The following is a 25,874-nucleotide window of genomic DNA, read 5'->3' as shown; positions in this document are numbered from 1 at the left end:
GCAACGGTGGGAGTGAGTTTATACCGAGCTTATCACGCTTTATTGTGTGTTTTGAGTCGTTTCTGACGCAGCATCCCCCTGTCCCGCCGCTAACCTCGGACAGCCTGGGAACCCTGAAGGCGATTCACTGCGCGTTTTGGCTTCATTCACCGCTTGTCAGCAGCGTGTAAAATAAAACAAGCTTCCACACACTCCCTCTATCTATCTGTATCATACACTCGTACACACTCCGTGGCACCTACCGCTGAGTTCGGGCTCTGATTAATTTCCGACTCGTTCACCAGAGAGGACTTGAGGTCGGCCAGGTCTCTCTCCGTGAACGCGTTTTCTTGGATTTTCTCCTCTTGCTCTCCTTCGTCTTTGAACGATATCATCTCATCATTCGCTCCCAGGTCGTCCCCTCCGCCGCTGCTGAGCTGAGGCATGTCTACTTTCCCCCCTGCGATGTTATACACTTTCGTTTCAAAGGAAAAATTAAAAAAAGAAAGAAAGAAACAATAACTAAAAGTATAAAATAAAAGAATAAAGTGACTTCTCTGTTAAAAGTCCTCAGTCTGGGGCGCCTCCAAAGTAGAGAAACCCCCAGCGCAAAAAGAGAAAAAAGTTTAGATGTGGCGTTTCCCCGGCTGGCTGGTTGGTAGAGGACTAATGTTTCACTACAACAGCAAACAGCTCATTTGAGCCGAAGACAAGGCGAGGAGTCCCGACATCAAAGGGCACCGACCGGATGATTGACAGGTCCGATGACTTGTTGGGGGGTTGTACGATTGTTTCGACGGAGGGTTGAGCCTCTTAAAGAGACATTACTTCCCTGTGCTCGGCTCAACAGGCATTATTCATGACTTCGGGGGAAACGTTCACACCATTCACTGTCCTCCGGCTGCCACCAAAACTTAAAGGCTGTGCTCGGGGTTGCTGATTTCATTGTGTGTTCCGGTGTTCCGAAGACGAAAATAGTTTTATTGCGCTTCAGTGTCTTTTTTTTTTTTTTCTCAGGAAAAGTTAGCTTAAAACCGTGCTCAAAATACCCACGAAACTTTCAAAAGTTTGTCATATACACAGGAAATGGCTGGTTACAGTTAAAAAAAAATCTGAAAAAAACACCTCAGGTGTCGCTTAAACAAGGCAAAACAACATGCTATATATATATACATATATATATATTACAAAGTAGCATTTAGATGAAAGATATGAACGTGATATATGGAAATATGTCATGTAAATACATAGGAAAAATACTGAACAAATTCTAAAATTGGGAAGAAATTACAAAAATGATAGGTGTATGTTAAGCTAACTGTGGAATTTAACTCCAGACGTTATGTTTAAGTGTAAAGGAATATTTTAGTTTTATTTGCAGTGGGATTTTGAAAAGTGCTTTGTGGTAAGCACGAGAAAAACTATTTACTGTCTTAGTCCAACCGAAACCGGACTTTTAAAATGCATGTAAACATGGTAATCCGACTGTAATTGTGCCAATGGTACAAGCTTGATTTACCCCTGCGTGTAAACGCTCAACTACACTTATACGAGCCAATGGCAATGATGAGTCAGTAGCCATGTTTCCATGAAGCTGTTGATCAAATCGAAAGCAAACTTCCGAAATTTAAGAAAAACATAAAATGTTACAATGCCATTAACTGGTTGCTAGTTGACATTAACCAATAAACTAAACCTTTGAAGGAGAAGGAAAAAATCAAATCCAATCAAAACTTTAGTTGACTGTAAGTTGTCCATATAGGAGAGGGAAAAATGACAGGTCTTTAATCATTTCTTTTAATTGGGCACATACTAATCATGCTTCCACATCAGCTAGTATTTGTCAAATTAATCTGTAGTAAAAGCTTTGATTCACTACTTCAGAATAACATCTCAACATAGGGGAAGCAATTATTCTTTCAAATTTTGTAGTTTTCATAAACCTATTCTACTGCTGTAATTGCACATAGAACAAATGGAAACACAGCGACTATTAAGTCTATATTCAGTCCAACGTTTTCTGTCCTTGACATATAGCAAAAATACCAAAGTAAAGATTTTATAAAACCCGAGCAACTTTCAGAGAAACTCAGTCAGCATGGTTACATGCAGAGTTGAGTTGAACTACTGTTACAGCTTGACTGGACTACCTTCCTTGTTACAGTATACATACGCAGGACTGGAATCAAGTTGCTGACTTATGTCAGACTCTGTAAACCAATGTATATTACACACTGTGGAGTGTGTAAAAACATTCAACACACTTATGTTCTCATTAGGAGACCATCATACATATAATTAGAACTAGCTGAATCCACTGCACAGACATTGACTATAAGTTACTTGAATGGTGTCAGCTGATGCAATGGTTATAAAATCAGCATTTTATTAGAGCAGAGAGACAGTCTGAAAATGCTCTGACCCCAAGCTGATAGTCTTACTAGACCTATTTTTTATGTGTTTAGCCATCTGACTGAAAAAAATCTGAAAAATGTGCTTTATGTGATGTCAGCTGTATTTATATAAATTTATTGTTTTAAAAAAGATGCATAAAGATGGAGCTTTGGAGTATGTTCAGAGTGCCTTCGCCCATTTGAGTCTATCTGAGTGTATACGAGCAGGAGTGATTCAATACCCACAATCTGGTTATATAATTCCAGTTTTTAAAAGGTCCATTTTGTGCGATTTCAGTCAAACTAATAGAAAAAATTGTTTTGATCAGACTAACACTGTACTTTGTTTTTGATCATGTGTCATCTCGATAGCCATATGTTTTTCACAAACCAAGAAAAATTCAGAGTAATAAGGTCACTGTGAGTGCTTAAGACTGTGATGACCGTGAAAACTGAATATCATGACATCCCTAGTTGATTCAGTGAAATAAATAGTTATAAGATTCTTGATCATAAAGCCAACTCAGCCTAATTTATTAAGTAGAATAATTCAAATAAAAGCACTGAGACAATTATAGAATTTAAATGATGAAAAAAAAAGAAGTAAAGAAGAAATAATTTTTAAAAAAGCACAAAGATTTTAGTGGTTTTGCACTCATGCCATTATGTTATTGCAGTGTGTGTCAGTTTAAATGACTGCGCTGGTAGCTCAGTCCTACCAATCGGTTGACTTCACTGCCCCATAAAGAGGAGTAGTGCACCTGCTGCAAGGTGCGGTGATCCTGCCAGTCAGGATACCATCAACGATCCATCTGTAGGAGTCAGTGAAGTATCCTGCAGTCCTTCCAGAAACTCAACAGTATGAAGAATCCCTGTCAGAGAGCCAGACATGATGGCACTGCTACCTTTTAATCTTAACATGTGGCTTCAGCCTTTACTTTACGTTATAGCCCGCTTAGCTCAAGTTTTTGGCAAGACCATAGTGGAAAGCAAAAAAGCCGCAGTAAAATCATAAATCAATGGCATTTGGGCTGTTCTCTTGGTCAGATATGTGTTGTCATTAACTATGCTAAAATCAGTTTAACATGTCTAAACAAGGTCATAGCCAGAATAAGTGCTACTTTATCCTCTCGTGTTGGACTGAGCTCAGACTGGATGCAGCGGTGATCAAAACAGTATTTCATAACAGGATGGGCCAATCAGCTCAGCCTGCAGATCTCCTCAGGTCTGGTTTTAAAAGATTCTAAAGGGCTGACAGCTAAAAGTCATACGAAAAAAACCCCACAAAAAACAACTTTTAGAAGTAAAAACACAACAAAAACAACAACTATGTTAATAAGCAAAGCCAATTGAAGATATATTAATAAACCCGAACCAAATTTATGTTGCTATCTAATTCCATGATATTTAAACTGACCAAAGTAAGGATGGAAACAGATTTGACGTGAATGCTGGAGATGCTGTTCAGGCTGTGGATTGGACATGGAATTGGTTGTTTTTCTTTTTTAAGAACAATAAATATAAGATAAATTTCCTAAACTAAATATATACTAAATACAAATACAGACTAAATATACTTTGAAATATATATTCTAATTGGAAAATGTACCCTGGAAAACTGTGTACTCTCTGACACGAGCACAATCCTAATATGTGATGTAAATTTTAAGCTTAGCTTAGCAGGCTTGTTAGCATTTATACTTCTGAAAGAATCTCTGTGACTGAACATCAGGGTTTTTTTTCACTTCCTACTGTCGTTTTTGTGTCTTTTTTCCAACATTTTTAAAAACTAGAATGCCCACATTTATCACCTTGAAGTAAACGTGGTCTTTTTCTGTTTTAACTGGCTTTTTTTCATGACAACTCAGCTGTGTTGTCTGATAGGTGTAGTTGTTTTTCTTTACTTAGAAGCTGTTTGTGTGCAAAAATAACTTTATCCAAAAGGTGTGAATTAGTTCCACAAGGACCAACTATGAAACTTAAACCCTGAAACTGTAATTAATGCAGTTTTACTCTCTTTGACATTGTGATGTTTATTTATATTTACATAAAATTTGAGAATCTAAAGAACTGAATACATCCTCTTTTGTGAGTCAAAATAGTTGCATCTGTTAGTGTTTCATCATTCACTTGATTGAATTAAAATTCTCTTTCCACTTTTGAGTGTTGAAGTGATAGCCAGTCGGTGACTCATTACTTTGGAGATAAGCTGTGATCCTGAAGCAAAGCTTGAACAGAAGCTCAGAGGCTGGTTGTGGTGTTTGAAACTGGAGTGGAAACTGAAACCCGTCCTTCGCTTCTTGTGATTGGTTCACAGAGAACGTGTGCCTTTTCATGAGCAATGCAGCTCAAAAAAGAGGGCATGCACTTAAATCAGTGTTCCACGGTCACAGTCCCTGGGTGGCAAAACATTCAACAAGGGAATATCATCTTAAATTAAAGGCTCTTGACTGGGTTCTGTGAGACCTTCCAAGAATCTGTGGACCATGGACATTACCATCTGGCCAGAAATCCTAATGTTTATATGTATCTAATTTCTTCACTGGAAAAATTCCACCAAGCAAAGCCTAAAAGCATATAAAAGTCTGGATGACTGGTTGTACTTCAAAGGGAGGATTTGTCTTGTGAATCATTAGACACTTAAGTGTTTTGGGGGCACACGTTTTGCTACTTCATGGCGCTCTCTAATGAGCTTTTTCCTGTTGCATCAAAAAAGACATTTCACTTGTAAACCTGGGCATCAAGTTAAGGGTTCAATCTAAACATCCATCGAAACGTCGACAACTAACTTAATTTGAACATATTTGGAGCTAACTTTAAACATTATGTCACCTCATAAAACACATTTCACTGGCAGAATAGACCCCGTTAGGGTTCCTCACAATGTTACATGGGTTTTTTCATCAATTGCAAACCTTTTGATGCTGTCTCACTGATTATAAAGGGAAGACGCTAAATAGCTTATAACATCCACGGTTTGTACATTAAAAAGTTTTTATTCTTCACTTCATATCCACATATCTCTGCTCTTTACTTTTTTAAAATTTGGACAAAAGAAGACTGCACAAACACCTCTTCAGCATTGTAGTGTTTTCCACCTTGTCAAACAGTCCACTGCCATTGAGCCAGCTGTCTTTTTGCCAGTCAGTGAGTAAAAGTGGGCTGAAGAAGAGCACAGACACACGTCTGATGACATCATGGGCATTCTCTCTATTGACTCTTACTTCTTTAATTCAGTTAAATTTCAGTGCATTTAGTTTATTCATTTAGAGCCTATTCAATATAATACATTCCAATGCATTATAACTGTATTCATGAAATGCTAGTTCATGAAAGTAACGTAGCTCAGGGAACAAACAAGTTGCAACAAATCTTTAGTGGGATTCAATCCCCTGTCCTGAGCATGCTGTGTGTGGCACCAAAGAGAAGAATAACCAACACATTTCAGACTTTTCCAAAAATGCGGCTATGTTTGTATTCTTTAAAATATCAAAGATATCACACATTAACAGGGTTCTGTTGCAGCAGCTGCTGGTACACGAGGCAGTTTTCACGTTGTGGAACGACACGTCTTTGCATCAACAGCAAAGTGGCAGCTCATGCAAGAAACAGCTAAATGTAGGACATTCTGTGAAAAACATCAGAGGCACACTCATCAATAACAGAGGCACAGCATGTTTTGGCTGGTCCTTACATCCCCCAGATTTTGTAACAGTTTCCAAAACAGCAAAAAACTGCTGGCTGTTGCAACTACTTGATTGGAGGAGGGAAAGATGAAAAAAAACACAGTTCAAAGATGTAGACTCAAAGTTCTGATGTCTTATCAAACTTGTAGCTTGCCTTGCCTCATTTTCCTCCCAACGCCAATGCATTTTTAATGTTGATACAGTAGCCTAGCTGGTCTTCAGAGTTTTTAATTGAGAAATATTTATACACTCCCATGCTGTGACTTAATATTCGACTTAATCTGAGTCGGTTGCCTTGAATGAAAATGATGATCCACAGCTGGGGAACAGAATTAAATACAAACAGAAAATGGGCCTGATATTTGCATAAAACTGCATATTTATACAATATCGTTGATGCATATTAATAAAAAGATTAAAATGAGCAGTTTTAATGTATGCAAATCTAAATTATAAATGAGTTGTTTAAACTCCTTGTTTATTCGCCTTGATTAAATATAGACAGCTGTTTTTCCAGAGAGACAGCACTTGTCTTACATGGGCCACGCTGCCTCGTGAGCGTGCCACACTCTGATCTTAACACAGTTCCCATGAATATCTGCGCTGTGAGTTACACACATTCATCACATGGGTGCACAGGTTCACCTCAGGCTATGCAGGCCTATAGTCAGCCTTATCGAAACAGAAATCCTGAGATGAGCACGCTTTCTATATGCAAACTGTCTGTCTTGAAGTTCTTAAAGGAGCACTGACCTACAAACCCTCTCTGCTTTTTAAGTCTTTCGTTCATCCTCTTTTTTTTGTTTCACATTGAGCGGTTTGATTATTTTTGTCAGGTCACAGTTGTATTGTCACTTCAGATAACCTTTTTTTTATCAGTCCAGGGGTTTGTGACACACGCACACCCTCCGCATCCTCATCATTATCTTTTATCTCACACTTTAATGGGTGTTGTATGTGACATCAGACAGAGTCTGTTGACAGGAAAGCCCAAAAAAGGAAACATGAGCAGATAGATGTGATAAGCAGCCTACACAGAAAACCCAAAAGACACATAGCTGCTGTGACCCAACAAGGCAAGCTTTTCACATGCAGGCACGGATACAGTAAGTCTTCTATGTCTGAAAAAGACCATATCTGAGGTTGATCTGATAAAGGAAACATGTTTGATGAGAGGGTCTTTGTATTTATTTATAGCTAGGGCTAGTTGAGCAAAACATATCTGATTTGATGCATATTTCTTCTTATTTGAAGACAGAAATTCACAGCCAGAATATATGTTTTATATTTATGTAAGTACACAGCTCAAAAGTATACGGTTACAAAAAAAACAACTATATTTTGCTGTAGAAGACCATCAAACTTGGCAAAAAAGCCTAAATCAAGGGGTCAGTGGGCGGAAACATACAATCTATTCCCCTTTTTTCTTTGCTTTTTCTCGTATAGCACTGTATAATTGTGTCATCTTAAACTCTAAACCTTAAAGAGTACATATGATGCTAATTGTTAATTGACAAGTTCAGTTTTGGAGGTCCCCTCATTTTTCTTTTACTGTGCATTGTTGTACCATCTCTTGTCACCTCCTGTAGGAAGATTTTGTTTCGGCTCCTGTCTGCTTAAGGCCCCCCTCCAAAGGACCCAGTCTGCAACGATTGATCAGCTGATTGGCCAAATATTTGACATGTGCTCATTCAAAGATCATGCTCATGATTTATGATTGGCCGATTCCAATTCCCATTAATGTTAAAAAAAAAAAATGTGTTGCCCAGGAAACAATCAAGTATACATTTTAAAAAATAAACATCTGAGCAGTTTTCACAAGACTTTTTAACCTGTTAACTGTTACCACTTCAATAACTTTTCGATGCCGAGAGGATCCAACAAGATTTTCTGCTCAAGAACATTAGATGTAAATAAAACCTTGTCAGTGCAACCAAGACATGCCAGAAAATGATCGGCCACTGCCACTGGTTGATCTTGTTCTATTTGCCACTAAACCAATTACAGTTAAGAAACTCAATAATAGTCAATACCGACACTAGGCAGATGTATCTGTGCCACCCTAGTTTATAACGAGCAAGCCATTACAGTTATAGGGTTTACATACATGAAAATGTTGACATGCGAGAACGAAAATGTTCGCAGCGTTCTCTGTGGTCTGCTTGTGGAAATGTCCATAAGGTTGTCCATAAGTGAAATAATATGGGAATCTAGTAGTTAATCTTCCAGTGCTGGTAAGAGTCTCTGTTTGATATGCTTTTCGGATTAGCTGCATAGTTCTCACCACTTTCTTGTTGCTGTTGTGGATACATTCAAAGGCATGTGGTAGTGATATAAAACAGTTATCAAGGGGCCAACCCCAATTATCTTGACATGCTGCAAACAAAACAAAGCGACAACGTCGACGTTGCAGTGAGCTGGGCTATACTTACATGTGTGGTAGAAGATGGATGGGGCCAAATATCTTCAATGTTTCGTCATGTCATCGGACATGAAAAGGGGCAGTTCAAGAGGAGTATCACGAGGAACGACTTCTTTTAGTGAGGAATATCTTCAAAACATAATCTGTCTTTTTTTATTTTTATTAAATAAAACAAGTAGCCCAAATACAACAACTGGTAACAAGAAGGAAGCGCAAGTGAATTTCATTTCAACTTCAGGCATCACAATCTGAACAGAGGGCAACACAGAGGCTAACAGGATACAGTCATGCTTACCCTCCAACTGGGACACTTTGTTTTAAAGGAAAGTTCAAATAAACTTCACTTCTCACAAACTACAGCTCTCGTGTCAGTGTGTGAAGCACCCATTTGATACGAGTAGATCATCTCAGTGACACCCTTTCCATTGCTTAATCAGTGGTGCTGGAAATGTTCTTTCTCCAACGTGTTTTTTTTTTTTTCTTCAAAGATGAATCACAGTTGGTTAAAAAAAAGATTACACACTGTGCGTTCTAAAGAAACATCAGGCGCATTAAAGCTGCAGAGTAATTAAATCATGTCCTTTCATTGGGGTTAAGCCACATCCAAGTGAACAGCTCTTAACTGGAACCACTTGTGTGCTTTTTATTGGTAGTTTTCCTACAATCGAAACCATCTCTTTAAAGGCAAGATCCAGCCGGCAATGTGGAACCTCAACAAATCTTTTTCATTTTGCGTCCAAATCGCTGCAAAGAAACAGTGAACTTGTCAACCCAAGAGCCAAATATTCCACGTTAACGTGGTTTTGTTGAGGTTTGAAATGATGACTTATTTGTTTTCAAATATGTGGAGCAAGCTGACCTGCAATCCGCATGCGAAAGGTTTAGCGTTTATTTATCATCCTATTATAAACAGTCAGAGTTCTCAGTGACAGCCTGTGTTTGAAATGCCAAAACCACTCTCAGTTTGTTCATTCGTGCCTTTCTGATTACATAGTTCACCGACAGGATGACACAAAACTCATGCAAAGGTGGGTTTAATATGTGTAGGAGGTTGAGAAACCTTTGAATCATCTCAAAATCTCAAACACTTATTTAGGAAGTTGAACAGTCAGAGGTGGAAACATGAGAACCGGCAGCAACACCTCCAAGAATAAAGGTTACAGAAGCCATCTTAAAACGAAGGTGATCAGTTTGGAAGTGAGAGAGAAAACAGAGGAAAAAAAGATGTGTTTTCCTCCAGCAGTTCGAATCAAGAAGTCCTCAACCAGAGGTCAGTTTGCCTCTTCTGCCGTTCTGCTTGTAACAGGAATACAGCAATGCAGGGTTGGTTTTAGCTCTCATGAAGCTGAGTGAGTGTGTTGAGAAGAGAGAATATTAGCTCAGCAAAAAAAGTACTTGGGAAAAAAACAGTCAGAGCTCAGTGTCGTGTGGAGGATAACGAGGCTTGTTCAAGAACTGGTTTGCTGAGTGTTTACTGATTTAAATCCGTCTCTTTTGATTTAGCAGAGTACGGTCCCTTTACCTCTTCGTTAACTCCTTATCAAACATTTATGAGTTGATTTCATAGATCTGAGGAGGGCTTTGGGGATGAAATCAACAAACATAAACAACAGAGGGAAAAGAGCTTTGAAAACACATCGCTGGTCTTCTGGAGATGATCAGCGGAAGAAAATGCAAACAGTTTACGTTTGACTTTGAGTCTGATGCAAAATCTAAAATGTGACACGTGTACATTTGATCTCATCCTGAGCAAGTAGAAAAAAAGTCCAGCAGTAGAATCAGCAACTGAGAAAATGACACAACTCGCTGAGGGCACAGCATTTAGTTTTATTGTAAAACACCGCTAATCTGGATCACGTAACAAAAAAAAAATCATCTCCATTCCTAATTCATTCATTATAAAGAAGCATCTTTTGAGGAGCCATATTGATCGCAATTGATAGCAGGTAAAACCTGCAATTAAAAGTAAAATATCAATACAATTTATTCTACACCTCTGTTTGGAATAACACACCCTTCAAAAGTCTGGATGCAACCTGCTTTCCTCTCTTCGAGAGTTCAGAGGGAAAAAAACCAGGGAAGCTGTGGTTGGAAACGCTCCATCTTTACTCGGCTGCTGTTCATGAGCTTTTTTTAGTAGATGTGCATTAAAAAATCAGGCCCCAGCTTACAAAAGAAGGTCTGAAAGTGACTGGAAATAGCAGCAAAAGAACTTTGCACCGTGTATACACACACCTCTCAGTTTAACTCTGTGTGGTAAGGAGGAAGCATTTTCTTGCTACCTGCTTAAATACTTGTTAACTGTTTTAGTTTCAATTTTTTTTTTTATTCAAATTTTTAAAGCACTTACGTTGATACTTCTGAAGTCCGTCCGACATATTTAAGCAGCTGAAAACAATGTTTAGCAATGAAAACATTCTTTATTCAGACAGTTTGGTGCTTTTCTAGAAAAGATATTTATCTAAACCAACATACATCCAAATCAACCCGTTCTCACTTCCAACATAGCGACACTCAGTCGAACAAGAGAAAACTGGCAAACTGTCACTTTTGGATGTGCGAGGTTTCTCAGACTGGTAATGTAGCAGTCACAGGACGTGTCATCACAGCCATGGAAAAGGTCAGGAAAGCGTTTTTCAATAAAAGCTGTTCTACTTTGTATTTGAATGCCTAATGCCTGGAGATCACCAGGATGTCACTAGGTGACAGGCAGACATCAGTCATACAGGAGAGATGGATCAAACAAAGACATAATGTCTATGGGGCAAGACTACAAATACAGTTTCTGCATATCTTCACCCATGAAGGAGAAAATCCATCTTCTGTTACTTAAATCTGAATTTGCGTGTGTCCCAAGGCCAAAATGCACAGGAATGGGTTTGATGCAACGAGCCAATTTTTCCCTTCCTGACAGTCAATGGGCTGCAGTGTTCGTTCTCAGCGCAGACGGTACCCCCAAAGTGTCTCTTTTGGATGTGCAGGGTTTCCCAAGCTGGTTCAATTTTACATTTCATCACACTGCTGTTGCCTACATGTGAGCGAGGAAAGCATTTTATGTGATTTTTATGCCACAATGTGCATGTTGAGCAGACTTCCAAGTGAGCAGTTATATGCGGTGAGTTTCCATTTCGAAAAAAGGTTTCAGAATAAAGAGAGGACTGTCTTTTCTTCATTTTATTTCAAACTTGTAAAACTTTTGAGGAAATGTTATTTTCCCCTTAAAGTTGAGCTATTTTGTGCCAAAGTAGCTGGGATTGACAACCTGCTACTAATACATTCTTGCTACTGTTACCATGCAATGCCAGAATTATGAAATACGTGGAAAAACTTCAACATATAATTGTCTTGAATCAACATTTCAGCATCAAATTGAGAAACTGTAGTTGGCTTTGATGAAGAAAATGAGGAGGATCAGACCTTGGCCCTTGGTGTACAGGTTACTGTGCCCTCCACACACTCACTCACACACACACACACACACACGCATACACTGGCAGCACGGGGGAGAGACGTGCTGTAATCTGGGAGGCAGGAAACAAAGGGCCTCGTTAATGCAGAGACTCGCAGGGGCCTTTGATGTGCAGCCAAGCCATTCACTCCACACTCCTTACACACACACACACACACACACACACACACTCTTGCAGAACGACAGAAACATGCATATGTGTGCACATACAGACGTGCACATGCGCTCTTTACCACAGAATGAAAGAAAACGGTGCAAAGAGAGAGTAATCTGCTGAGCTGTGGCAGCGAGCCTGCTATTCAAAGCTTTAGTATAAGATTTGAATCAACCAACAATGAACACGCTCACATGCTGATGAACCACAGAGCTGCATATTGGCTCTGTCGAAACAACTTTTTTTCCTATCACACGTTCTCACCTCTTGATTGTGACATCAGCTCCCACTGCCAGTTTAGTTTCTCCACCTTGTGAGAATACAAATTAGGTCTTACACAGATAGGACTTTACTGGTTTAAACATGCACAGGTCATGATCCTATTATCACGACTTCGTTCACCACCGAGTACAATTGATTCATGCGGACGCTGTTAGTGTAGGTGCTTCAAAAGAATCGTCCTCCGGTGTCAGCTTGTCAGCTTAAAGTTTTTTTACTCCCAGAGCTGTAAGATTCTTTTAGCTCTAGGTTTGGTGCATTTCCTTTGAGGTCAAAGGTTCAGGGTTGATCAGGATAATTAGGTCTGCTTAAGAGGGCTGCTCCACCCTATCTGTGTCAGCCCTGCATTACTTAGCCTAAAGTAAAACCCGGAAGTCAGCTTCAGCTGTATGAGCTTAAAATCCTGTTACATATTTCTGTTTGTTTTGGGGTGTTTGGTGGTATAACTTAAAGTTACCAGATTTTGAGAGCTGTAAACCTGTGAAAACTGAGACAGAAAGGTGGAAATATAACTTGACCAATCATGTTCAGCCTTGCAATCCCCACCCCAACGGTTCGGGGTAGTCTCATAAGTACTACCTCACTTCTCTTTTTGGGCGTGAAATTCCCCTGGAATTCGTTTTAGTCCCTGGTTCCTGTGGTTGAAACAGAGGAGGGCCAAGGAAATGACCCCCTAACAGACCCTAGTTCCCGGAGAAGGTAAATGTGATGGAAATGCCTATATGAGTGCGTCGAATATTTGAATATCCTTAGCACATAGATGATTAGCACCTGTACTCTCATTAGTGTTGTTCTTGTCGTTGTGCTGTTTGAGTGGCTAATTTCTCTTCTTGTATGTTGTGATGCAGATAGCTGCAGCTGTCTGGTTAGTGTGGCCGTGCTGTTGTTCTCCTTTGCCGAACTAACCTGATATTAGTGGTTAGTACGTTCACCACAGTCAAAGAGGCCTGGTTCTGTCTGATGAGGGTTCTGCCCAAAACTTCATCAGAGCTTTTCAGCTTTTCTTTGGTCTCACTCTTTTTTCCCCCCTTTTGGACTGTATTCATTTTGTAATGTGTATCTATTGTATTGCATCTGCAAAATGTCACAGTTTTAATTCACGTCTTTGATAAACTTAGGAAATAGATACAAAGCACACAATCACCTGCTTCTAATTTTAAAAAGAGCCTTTTCAAATTTAACAAATTTTCAATGGTGGTGACTCGGTTTATAATGAGATTGCTTTTTTCTTTTCCAGTTTTGTTTGAACATAAAGTATCCTTCGGCTTCGTTTCATTTGATGTAAGAGAACTGAATGTCCTTGCAGACTGAAAACTGTATTTCAAGGTTGGATAGTGGCTCCTGTAGCCTTTAAGATCACCACCTTTTACACGTTTTGTTTTCTTAGTGTAGTTTATTATGTAGTTTATCTAAGAAAACCATGATGTTTAAAACTGTCACTGAACCAAATCTCAACATTTATCTCTGCTGTGTCCACTTTTATGTATCCGTCCACTTAGCTGCCAAGAGAGTGGAAAATGGCAAAAATGAAAAGTCGTTTTTCAACCCGTGCAGAGAGGAACTTGTGGCGATGCTAATGAGTTTGTCGTGCAGAGTCCACAGATGGTCCATCATGCGGACTTTGATATAAATGTTCGGGTGGGACAGAGAGTGTGGGTGGTCATGTTCATACTGGTGCAGCGGGCGAACACCAGGAGCGTGGTGGGTTAATGATGACTACACACAGACTCACATGCACGCACACACACTGGATTCATTGAGTAACCGTGACCATGTGTGTCTAAATTATCAGTCCTGAGATAATGTAGTGACGTTAATCATATCAAATCACATTCGTTCTTATTTTTCAGCATTCAGTCATCAGCCTGGTTGTTTAGTTTTTCATACGGTAAATGGTAGAAACAAAAGTCACCAAATGTGTACCAGCAGCCAGCTCAAATGACTGCATGTGTCGAGTGGGAGGGAGCAGAGACCTACATGAAAGCACACACACACTTTTTAAATGCAGACGCCACACACAAACCTCAATGACAGCCGTGACATGCCGGATAATTCACCTACAATGACAAGGAACAAAACTAAAACTAAAATCACAATTACACCCTCAACAAATCCGCCATTGTGTTTGCCCTCCTTGGTTTCTTTCTTCTTTTTAAAAAAACAAAAAACAAAACATGTCACAAATCCTGTGAGAGATCAGAGCGCTCGCAAACTAAGCCTCCATTTACTGTGATGGCAGGCCTATTAAATGCGTGCGTCCACAGTGGTCTCTTTCTAGTGGTAAGTGGGCGGCTTGGAGTCCTGCAGTTGACAGTTAGCAGCCGATTCTGGGATCAGTTTTTCCGCAGCAAAGAGACTGATGTGGCCCAGAGGAGGATGTGGATTCCTGTGATGGATCATTGTTTAGGTTTGGGGAGTGGGTGTGTGTGTGTGTGTGTGTGTGTGTGTGTGTGTGTGTGTGTGTAAGTGTTTCCACTCCGGTTCATGCAGCAGGAGATCAAGGATTCGTGATCAGCCATATTGTACATAGTGCGTACAAGTATGAAAACAAACTTTTGTATGGAAGCATTAAGCTTGTGTAACAACGTGAACACCACGCATTTGAGCATGTACACACATTTCCCACCCTCCACACTCCTCACTTAGGTATAGGATGAAAGAATTAATTAGTGGAAAAAGTAGGAAAAAGCTCTACACCCTCAGCCCAAATGATTATATGCTGAGATAGCGATCTTTGCTATACATCTCACATGTCCTGTCCATTTAATACTACAAAGCTCCATATTCGATAATGGAGTTAATCTGACCAGTGTCTGAAGCTATTAAAAATCTCTTAAGACTTCTGGAAAAAAAAATCTGACGTGCAAGTCATATTTCAGAAATCAATGCCTGCTTTTTAAAACATATAATATTCATGAAAGTGTACACCTTGGGTGTAATGAAAACCATAACATTGTTTATGTCTGGGTTTACGCTGAAAGCAGGTGGGGAAGCAAAGTTAGCCTGAAGTGTCTATACAAAAAAATGACAGCCACTGACAAAGCTGTGGCTAATTCAACCATAGCGCTTAGATAGAAATGAAAGACATGCATACTGTGGGAGGAGATGCAGAAGAAAATCAAACTGATTTAAGTGGCTTTGGACAAAGAAGGATAAAGCTTTTGACACAAATCTGCAGCCTTTTTACCTGTTTGTCATCGACTCCTGTGTGTGTACTGCACTGTCAAGATGGGTGAAGTTCCATGCTCATTGTAATTATTACTGGGTCCAAATAGGGAAGATTCAAATGCTCAACCTTGAGTTGAGATAAATGGTTTGAAGGTAATCCTTCATCAGGCCAAAAAAGGGTTTGGTACTCAGCTAGGAAATACGAACAGATTAAGTTAAAAGCAGTCGAGCACCAAACAGAGAAGCAAAGATAGGAATGCTTGACATGAAGTTCAAAGAATATCCCAATAATGGTCATTTTAACACTGGGTGGTCTGGTAACGAGGTGCTTCATCTGTCAAAAAGAATTCACATTCATTAACATCGTTGTCGTATATGGTATATTGAAGTGCTAACTCGGGTTGATTGTGACAACAAATACAAATGGTGGCTTGTAGAAATGCATTTTTACATCTTTCAACATGCAGCAAAAAGTGTCACGAGCAAGAAAAGTCCTTGTGTTTGTCGCTTTTTCGGAGCAGCTGACATGAAAAAACTTTTCAGAGCTGTGATCACTTGAGTTAAAACTTTGACCAGTCTGAAGAGTGACTGTATGAAAAAAACAAACAACCAAAGAGATGATCCTGCTGTTTAAAGCCAAGAATGGAAGCTGCTGCTGTTTTTACTCTGGTTTACGTGAGACTTCAAACAGCGAAGGTAAGGAGAAGGAGGATGCATGCTGCTGAGAGTCACTTGAAATTCAGGCTCAAGCTCTCTGGGATATGTTATGTGATCACAGTTTTGCATGAAATTATTCAAATAAGGTAAAAGTTTCAATGTCAGTCTCAAAAAGGGAAAAGTGAAAATCCTGCTCTCTGTGTAGCAACATTTTTGTGATAGACAGGTCATTTCCCAGCTCTGGCTGATATTGTTAAATTTCTAAGCAACACTAAGTGTCCACATTGCCTCATCTAAATCCAAGGTCAAATGTTGGGAGTGTGGTACCGGGAAAACTGGCAGCAGCCATATTAACTTCTTTTAAGATAAGCTTACTGGCTTTATCTTAAGAAAAGCAACCAAAGATTCCATCTTGAATCCAAAATAGACTTTTTTACATACTTTCAAACAGTGACCATCCTGTAAGTTGATTTTACTCATCAACAGAAATCTCTTTTGAAGGTTGATAGAGCCTCGAGGATCTGCAATAGAGGGAATCGTGTTTAATCATGTTGTTTAGTGAAGCAGTTGGACCACAGTTCACTGAATATCTTGGCTGATATAGGATTCTAGCTGCTCAACAGTCATATTTTGTATTTCATGATGCGCCAAATGTTTTCAGTTTGGTGAAAATTATGGAGTGCAGACAAGACCCAGCACCCGGATTCTTCTACTCTGAAGCCATGCTGTTGTAATAGATGCAGATTGTGGTTTAGCATTGTCTTGTTGAATGTAGATGAGGAATTCCCTCATGTAGGACATCATCTGATTGGGAGCATATGTTGCTCTTAAACCTGTATATACCTCTTAGCATTGATGGTAACTTTTCAAATGTGCACAATTGTTAGTTCCACAGGCACTATTGTGCCCCCATACCGTCAGAGATGCAAGCTTTTGAACTGAGCATCAAATGTTGATTTGTCTGTCGACATCAGATACTTTTGAAATGAGCTTTGTCTCAGATAGGACAGCAGCATTTATGGATCATCTTCACACATAGCTTCTTCTTTGCATAATTGAGCTTTACTCTGCATTTGTGGATGAGATGGATGTGGCACAGAGAACTGTGTTCACAGACAATGACTTCTGTGTTCCTGAGCTCATGCAGTGATTTCCAGGGCAGAACCATGGCTGTTTTTAATGCAGTGCAACCTGAGGGTCCAAAGATTGATGTCTGTAAAAGATGGAATCTTCAGAGTCTTCACAGATTTGTTTAGGAACATTATTCTGAAAATCCTTTACAATTTGTAAACACAGTTTTAGCAGATTGATGAACTTCTGCCCATTATTTACTTCTGAGAGACTCTGCCTCTCAAAGGTGCTCTTTTTGATACTCAGTCATATTACTGACATGTTATAGTTAACGTAATTAGTTGCAACATGTTTCTCCAGCTGTTACTTTTTAGTACCACTAACCTTTCCAGCCTTTTCCCCAACCTTTTAAGGAGCTAATATTTTTGATGATACATGAAAATGTCTGTTACATCTTCTATTGAGAATAAAATATTGGTTTATGTGACTTGCAAATCATTGCATTCTATCTTTATTTGCGTTTTACACAGCATCCCAACTTTTTTGGAACTGCGGTTGTAAAGAGGAAGTGGAGTATTTGCAGAGATCCAATTCCCACTTTATTCACTTCATCACATGTAATGACATTTTTGTCACTTGTAAGTTGGGTTTGTGATTTCTGCCGATGAAAACTACCTCTTCATGAAGATTTACCGCTGGTCACCAGTTCAGGTGACCAGCTGCTGCTGGCAGAGGGAGCTAGACTGACCTCTTGAGGTACAAGATGGGAATTAAAGGCTGAAGGTGTGAAAGCTGTGTCATGTCACCTCGACTCTGCATTAAAGGATAGGCATCTTAGTTTATTTTTTAAAACACTTATACGTTAATTATGTTAAATGCTACCTAATTTATAACAAAACAACCGATTTGAGCGAGTTAAGGAAAACAGTGATACTGGATGAAGACATGAAGAATACAATGTGAAATTATATGATTTCTATTGGAGAAATCTAGTTTTTTTTCTTGCACTTTTATAAATGATTTGTTTTATAAATGGCCAAATCTTAAATTGTATCCTACATCAGCCTTAATTAAGAGAAAAAAAATAAACAAACAAAAAAAGTCATTATTCTAACTGAATATCATTCATTGCAACAGACTTTGAAAAGGGATTTTATCCCATCTGGGTTTGATCACCCAATCTTCACAATACTTTTCATATTCTTTTTCTTCCTCTGCCCATGATGGGAGATGTGGCGCATGAAACAGAAAACCCCTGGATTTATGGGACATTTTACTGCAGCTGGAAAGCTAACGTATTACATACTTACACATCTTTTTTACTGTGACTTCTGTCGTATGAAAAATTATCGACGCCAGACGAGTTATGACTCTGGGCTGCTTGGAGAGGCTGATGAGTTGGGTTGTGAAAATCTGGCTTAGACTCTGAATGAAGTTTTGAACAGACCATTATTGACTCAGTATGTTTTATGATCCAAACCAAAGGCCTTAAAAAGCCACTTAAAACACACTGCATGATTCCAAAATTTGCATTAGCATCATTCACAAAAGTCCTCAGGGGTTTCTAAGTTTTTGAATGTTAGATTTAAGAGCTTCTCATGACTTATCACTATGTGATGAACTGATTTTTTGAGCAGTAATGAGCTGATGTCTTCACATGTATTCATCAGAGAGAAAAGTTTAGATCGCACAATATATATTTGTCTTTTATATTTGAATAGGGTAGTAAATAATCACCTTCAAGTTAAGTTGGTTGCTCATATATTCAACTTTTCAAAGTACTACTTGTCTTTTGCAGCTTTTGGGATGACAGATAAAATGTATTAAGAGCATATAAAATCTACCTTTACAGGCAGTTAAATTGGACTAAAGGTGAACAAAACTGTTTCTACTAATGTTGAACTTTTCAGCCGTAGTGGAATAAAAAAGAATCCCTCAAACCAAAGTCTATCAATTATAACGTCTTGTTAAAACAGCAACACTGGAAAAAACAAGTCACTCTCAAGTGGCCAAAAAAGCACACATATTGCACACGTGTTCTTCACTACTCGGCCACAGTGTATCTCTTTTGCTGCACGGACTGTAAAGTGTTTGCTGATGTCTTCGTGAGAACTGTCAGAAGGGGATTACACTTCAAGCTGAAGGCAAATTTCATCCCACTGATATGAAATCAGGGAGCCACTGTGCTGGGCTGCAAGTACGAGAAGCAGAGGCCTTGTAATCCTTTCACTGTGACTCGCTTCTTCTGTGTGACACTGGGGGGAAAAAAAGGGGGGGGGGGGGTAATTACATTAATCTAAAACAAATAAATGTTTGGCAGGCCTTGAAAGGCTGTGGGAAATGGTTGGAGATTGAACTGACTTTTGAGTCCCCAAACCTCAGGCTTTGATGGTTTTTACTTGACTCAGAGGCTGAAAACACAGATTGGATATCCAACTGGAGCTGAACTGGTCGTATCTGGATCTCTCTCTCCCTCAGAGTATTTGTTTCTGCTCTTTTTGTCGCCCTCTTGCTTTCTCTGTTTCTTTCGTTCTTTATTTCCTCATCCTGCTCTCTCAGGTTTTAGGTTTGCTTTTTTCCAAGGTCCATCTGAAAGCTCATATTTTTGCCTTTTTTAAATAACATTTGAAGAAACAAGTGATCTAAAACAGTATGACTTAACAGAAAATTAAATATTTTCTTATGCCATTCATCTGGTTACTCATGAAAGACAGACTGGACACTAATCCAGAGATTATGGAATTCTGTCATTACCCTTTTCTATTTTCAACCACAAAACCCTCAACCTCTCTTCCCTATTCTTTTTGAGTCTTTTTATTGGCATCTTTAAACAGCTGAATATGAGTAGAACTACTTGATTGTTTCCATGCTAGTAGCTTCAATAAATCGCTTTGTGAATGGCAGAGTTTCTCACTGGGAGAAATTTGTTTCAGTCTGGCATTTGTTATTTTGAGTTAAAGGTCTTAGCAACAACTGACATCAGTCTTTATAAAGTCTCCCCTGATGGCCACCGATATTTTTAGGACTTTCACCCGTTCATTTTCTATATCCGCTTGATCCAATTTAGGGTTGCAGGGGGATGGAGCCTATCAGAGCTGTCATTGATGAGAGGCATATGCATATGCATATATATATATATATATATAGTCATGCTCTGATAGACCATCCAGGAAGACACTCGAGTTCCACTATTCTGTCTAAAATTTCAGATTGATGACAAGGAGGACGAAAAAGGCTTTTGGAGGAAAACATGATGGTCAAATGAGACAAAGATGATATTTGATCACAATAACCAGAGGTACGATTGTTGGCGTTGATCTTCAGGCATCCAGTCATGGTATAACCAGAAAGCATCTGAAATTCCCATTTCTCCTCTCAGTCAAAAGATTTTTGCTGTTCCATCTGACTCCATCGGAGTTTCAGGCTTCTAGGCTGTCTTCGATACGTTCACACTGCATATTTATATGAGACGGAAAAAAATTATTAGTTTTAGTCAAACCAAAATTGGACAAAGCCAAAGCTCTGAAAACCAGAGTAAGACGCTCAGACAATGGGGTTTGAATCAACTATGTATTTGTATGCTCAACTGGACTTAAATGGGCAGTGAGACTTCAACAACTCAACCACTCTCTAAGTGTCCCATGGCTTAAACAAGACTGAAACAAAAACAAAGCAAGTCCAGTTGCCTTCTATTTAACTTCACATTGCAGTTTGCATAAATTTGGAGGAGTAAAGGTGAGACATTCAAACACGTGAACAAATTGCGTTAGGCATAGTGGTGTCACCATCATGGTCTGGGGCTGCTAGTAAAACTTGTAGGTTTCACAAAGTGGATGGAATAATGCTGAAGAAAAACTACCTCAGAATTCTAAACAGTGTAAACTTTGATGTTCCAACTTCATGGTGATCCCAAACGCATATAAAAGCTGGTTGCTGAACGAGTGAAGCACGCTAACATTAGATTCTTCAAATGCCCACAGCACGAAACCAACCAAATATAATTTTTTTTTTAAATCTGCAGAGAGGATTAATCAAGTAACAGAATTAACTTAACATGCATTTTATATGTATGTCTCTCGAGCTCCTGGGGCAACTGGCTTGGTTGTCCTTCACCCTGTTAGGCCTGTGAGAAACATTTGTAAATATTATTTGTCGTCCATGTGACGAGCCTCTGTTTGATATTTCTGATGCACTGTTTCTCGTGCATTCACACAGTGACAGTAAACAATCACAGTAACACGCCTGATGTTTGTTCACAGCCAGCAAACCCTGTAATGAAGAGGGATCAGGGCCAAACCCAAACCTATAGTTGGGAAATACTTTTGCTCCAACATACAATAAGTGTGTGTGAGAAGTACATGTGAATGGGACTCTTCTCACAGTATATCACCCCATACTTGTGGACCAAGCTTGGGAACAGACATTATTCTCACAGGCCCTTGTTGTTTCATAGTGTGCTTGTTGTACATGTTCAGGGTCGTGATTTATAGCGATGGCACACTGGAACCACTGCACAACTTAATTTGTTCTGGCCTTCCTGACTGGGAAGATTATAGGGCCTTAATGCTATGGCGACAAATGTGTCACCGCACATCCTTTTCTGTCTCTTGGTTGTCATAAACACACAAAAACAATCAGAGGCTGATCTTGATACCAGACTTCTGGTGAGACTGAGATGATGTGACACTAATGTGAATACTGTGGTGATGTAGCTGTTGAAGAATTTAGCATTTTGTGTCTAACACACATTTATTTAGGGTTTGTGGTTCAAGCCACCTTGATATGCGATTGACCAGATATGCGATTCTCATTTCTCTGAGAAGAGTAACTGAGGTTTGGGATCACTTCATTAAAGATTAAGCCAGGATAAAGGAAAAAAGCAGGGCTGGTCTTTTCCCATTCAATGAGCCGAAAGACAACTATGTACCACGTCTCAGCTAACCAAGCCTGACTGAACAGAGTCTGTATGAATTACATTTGTCATAACAAGTAATTACGTAACACTTTGCTCTGACATATTTTTTTAACCATCATTAAAAAAAGATAAATACAGTAACTGTCTTTGTTTTAACTGTGGGAAGATTTCAGAACTTATAGCAGGCTTTGTTTTAATTGAAATGATTTTGCATGCATTTTAGAAACTCTTTTATCTAATTTGCTGCCTTTCTTGTAGCTTTCTTGTTTTCAGTGCATTTAAGAAGACTCTTTGAAGAACATGCTGTATAAACGAGATATTTTTTTCATTAAGACTTGCCTTAAAGAAGGCTGTCTCTGGATGTGGGACGTTTGTGAGGACAAATAAATAAGGGATGGAAAAGTTTAGACAGGCCTCAACCCCACACAGAGCGATATTTCCTGCTTACATGTCAGCCATGCTCAGGCTCCTCTTCGGCATCAGGGAACTGTCAAATCCTGACCGAGGGTTTAAGACTTGAAAAGTCAAGAAACAGCTGATTTGATACAAGAATTCCTATTTGAAAATGTGAATGTGAGTCCAGCAGTTTGTCTGATATGTTTGAACCACAAGTGCCCCTCAAGTCTTCCTTTGTTGTTTTTAGATTTTATTGGAACAGTATTTATTTCCTTCTATCAAGTGTATTTCATTGTTTTTGTTCACTGATTTCCCTGTCATCATTTTTATTGTGAGTTTACAATTAGTATGAAAGAAAAAGGATGGAATCATTTTGGAGGATAGTTGTGCTTGCATATGACAAAGTGATTTCTGATGTTTTCCTCTACTTCATCTGCAAAAAAATGACAATGTTTTTATTAATATTTATCAATATATTATTATCCTTAAAAAAATGGCTGTAAAACATGATCAAATTAAGTGCAAAGCAGATCACCTCTTTGTTTATTCATAAAGTTCACCATTGGAAATTGTGCTATGGAAACTGTACACGCCACAAGCTTAGTAAATACACACATTTAGTAGAAATATCTCAAAGTTACATTTACTCATTCGGTCTGTAGTTGAGCTGAACCTGAACAAGTAGGTATCTGTAGCTATCAGCTTGTTGACACTGATGTATTGAAGTGATATTTTAGAAGTGGGACTCAGATCCAGCAGCTGCTCTTATAGACAGTGGCAATGATCATTAGGCCAGAGGGAGACTTCTCCAGCAAAAACAAACGTCTTTACTTATTTCCAATTAAAACTGTAGAGACATCTTCAAAACCACTGAAACCTTTCTGAAAAATGATCAGGTGCAACTTTACAAAATCCATTTTTGCCACAGGATCAGTTTTGCTCATGCTCTTCAGTGAATGTTCCATGCATGGAAACCTTCGAAAAATCGGCACTGGTGGTGTTTTTTTAACCTCTAAAGCCAGACCCAGTACAGGAGCCTCTAATGTAGAAAAAGGTGAAGCAGAAGGAAGATGAAAACACATCTCTTACTCCTGCTTTTTGTACTGACAACAGGGTTTTTGCACCATAACCTGATTTTCTAGACGATTAGATGTGGACGTACAGCTTCCAAGTGCAAGTGTGTAACTGTAGTCCTGAATCTGCATTATTACACCAAGAGTACCTGCAGACTTTGTTTTGGGCAAAGAAAGTAAGCTTTAAAAAGCTTTTTTTTGTCTCTTGCATTCTTGCTCCTAATAAAGCAGATGAAGTCTAAAAAATATTGACTTGATCCACTCAGTTTTATTGTTTTATAATCGACTGATTTGTCTTGTGACCAACACAGATATCTGAAAAACACACGTTTTAAAGTCTTGTGAAAAACTTCCTGGTACTGAGAGAGTAACAGCAGTTAGAAAGCATGTTTTTATGTCTTTGTGTATATGCGGCTTGTCTATGGGTGGGTGATTGTACGTGTGGTTGTCTGTGTGTTAGATGCTTGAAATACGCCTGGCATTTAGACATAACCGTCAGCATCTCAACAAACAACTTATTTACACACAGACAACAGTCTGATTTCTTCACACCTCTTTAAGTTGACAGAGCTTCTCACATCTACAGTAAAGGCTTTGTGAAGACACTGAGGCGTGCTTTTTAAGGACAGATCAAATTACACAACCACTGAAAGATCTCGGTGCTGATCAGACGCCTATGTGGAAAATTCTTTGTACTTTGTACTACAAAAACAAAACTGTAACCCAGTCTCAGGTAGCTGTGCTCTGTGAATGGAATTAACTTTCAGGGTCATTTAAAATCACAGTAGAGATGCAACATAATATATTGCCAAAGCATTGCATGATAAACTAGTAAAATTTAGACATTACTCTTAGATGACACCGTAAAAATGTATCATAAAGCTAAATCTACATGTATTTACTTTTAGAAAATGATTCTTAAGGTCAATAAACAACATATACTGTACTTACAAATAACCTTGAAAAGGAAAAGCTTTTATTCTGACTCTTTAAGGTGGAATGATTAGTTACATAAAATCAAAATGGGAGTTAAGTATTTGGATTTTCTGCTTGTGTACCCATGCAAGAACATGAAAAAGTCACTTTAAGTCCAGTCATATGAATACCTTTGAGCAAAACTCAAGTTAAGTCTTGATGTTATAGAATGAAAAAATGAATAAAAAAGGACGACTCAATCACTTGTTCAAACACTGGACGTAGAGGGAATTTTAGCTAGAAGCAGGGGCAGGTTGCATAAAGGCACTAGAGGGATTTTAAACCAATAAGAAAACATTCAAATCTAGAACTAATGGCAACCAACGATACATCTGCTTCTGTTTTGTATTTGCAGTTTATCCAGGATTTTACAGAAAAGAAAAAGTGCAGTAGTCAAGTCTGGTGGTGATAAAAGCATTCGTTTACCTTAAAGTATCTGGCTGAACACCTGAGAAGATAAAAGCCAATTTAGTTGATTTTTATGTTGTGAAATTCAAGTCGAGATCAAAAAGCACACCAGGGTTAGTAACTCGGGGCTTGATGATCAGTGCCAGGGATTTTCAGTTGGTACACAGCCTCTCTGTTCCAGTTATCAACCGAGGTCTTAATGTTTGAGTAAAAGAGCCAAAGAACCAACATTATGCAGTTAATCAGATTGATGGGAAGCTCAAAACTCACTGGATAAATGAAGTTGTCTTCCTATTATTGAGCACAAACTGATGGTGTCCTTTCGATTCGTAAGCTCAACACCTTGATCTCATCTACAGAGTGATGTCAAACACTTTCTGTATGAGTAAATGAAATGTCTGCAAAAACAAAAGGATGATACACTTCTTACATGTAAGAAAACCAAATAACATTAAACTGGAACCAACCTGATGCAGAAGATATGCTCAATAAATCATACATTTAAGAAGAGACACTGCACAAATAGACCAAGAACTTGAACTTAAAGATAACACTAAAACTTCTGCCAAATTATTACTTTCAATAAGTAATTATTTCTTTGCATTACACTTTCCCCCCTGAAAATTTACCTTTGAACAAGCCACTGGGTATCAGTTATAGTACTAGAAAAATCTGAATATTGGAGGAATCAGTGTTCAAAATTCATATTGCTTTTGTTGATATATTAGATATAATACACGTATTGAATGCTTTCGCAGAGGGAATTTTGAATATTTCTTTCTATTACTTCATAATACAGTAAATATAATTAACCGCCAAATGAAATATG

The 25,874-nt window shown here is 38.7% G+C and overlaps 2 protein-coding genes across 10 annotated transcripts in view; one reads left to right on the top strand and one right to left on the bottom strand.

Annotated features, from left to right (window-relative positions):
- tcf7 (transcription factor 7) overlaps positions 1-733 on the bottom strand; it is a 61,147-nt gene extending 60,414 nt beyond the window's left edge. For 6 of the 9 annotated variants that reach the window (XM_072375202.1, XM_072375204.1, XM_072375206.1 and 3 more), the window contains exon 1: positions 243-733. In XM_072375202.1, the coding sequence (XP_072231303.1) occupies positions 243-425 (183 nt within the window). In that variant the 5' untranslated portion in view covers positions 426-733. The remainder of the gene's footprint in view (positions 1-242) is intronic. The other 3 variants (XM_072375203.1, XM_072375205.1, XM_072375209.1) reach the window with 1 other exon arrangement.
- Positions 1-25,874, top strand: part of cdkn2aipnl (CDKN2A interacting protein N-terminal like) — a 519,432-nt gene that overhangs the window by 97,677 nt on the left and 395,881 nt on the right. The window lies entirely within an intron of this gene.

This window comes from Leuresthes tenuis, unplaced genomic scaffold (genome assembly GCF_036924035.1).
Source record: "Leuresthes tenuis unplaced genomic scaffold, fLeuTen1.0.hap1 SCAF_21, whole genome shotgun sequence".
Lineage (NCBI taxonomy): Eukaryota > Metazoa > Chordata > Actinopteri > Atheriniformes > Atherinopsidae > Leuresthes > Leuresthes tenuis.
The sequence above is the reverse complement of the archived record's forward strand: the minus strand, read 5'-3'. Positions and strand labels throughout refer to the sequence as shown.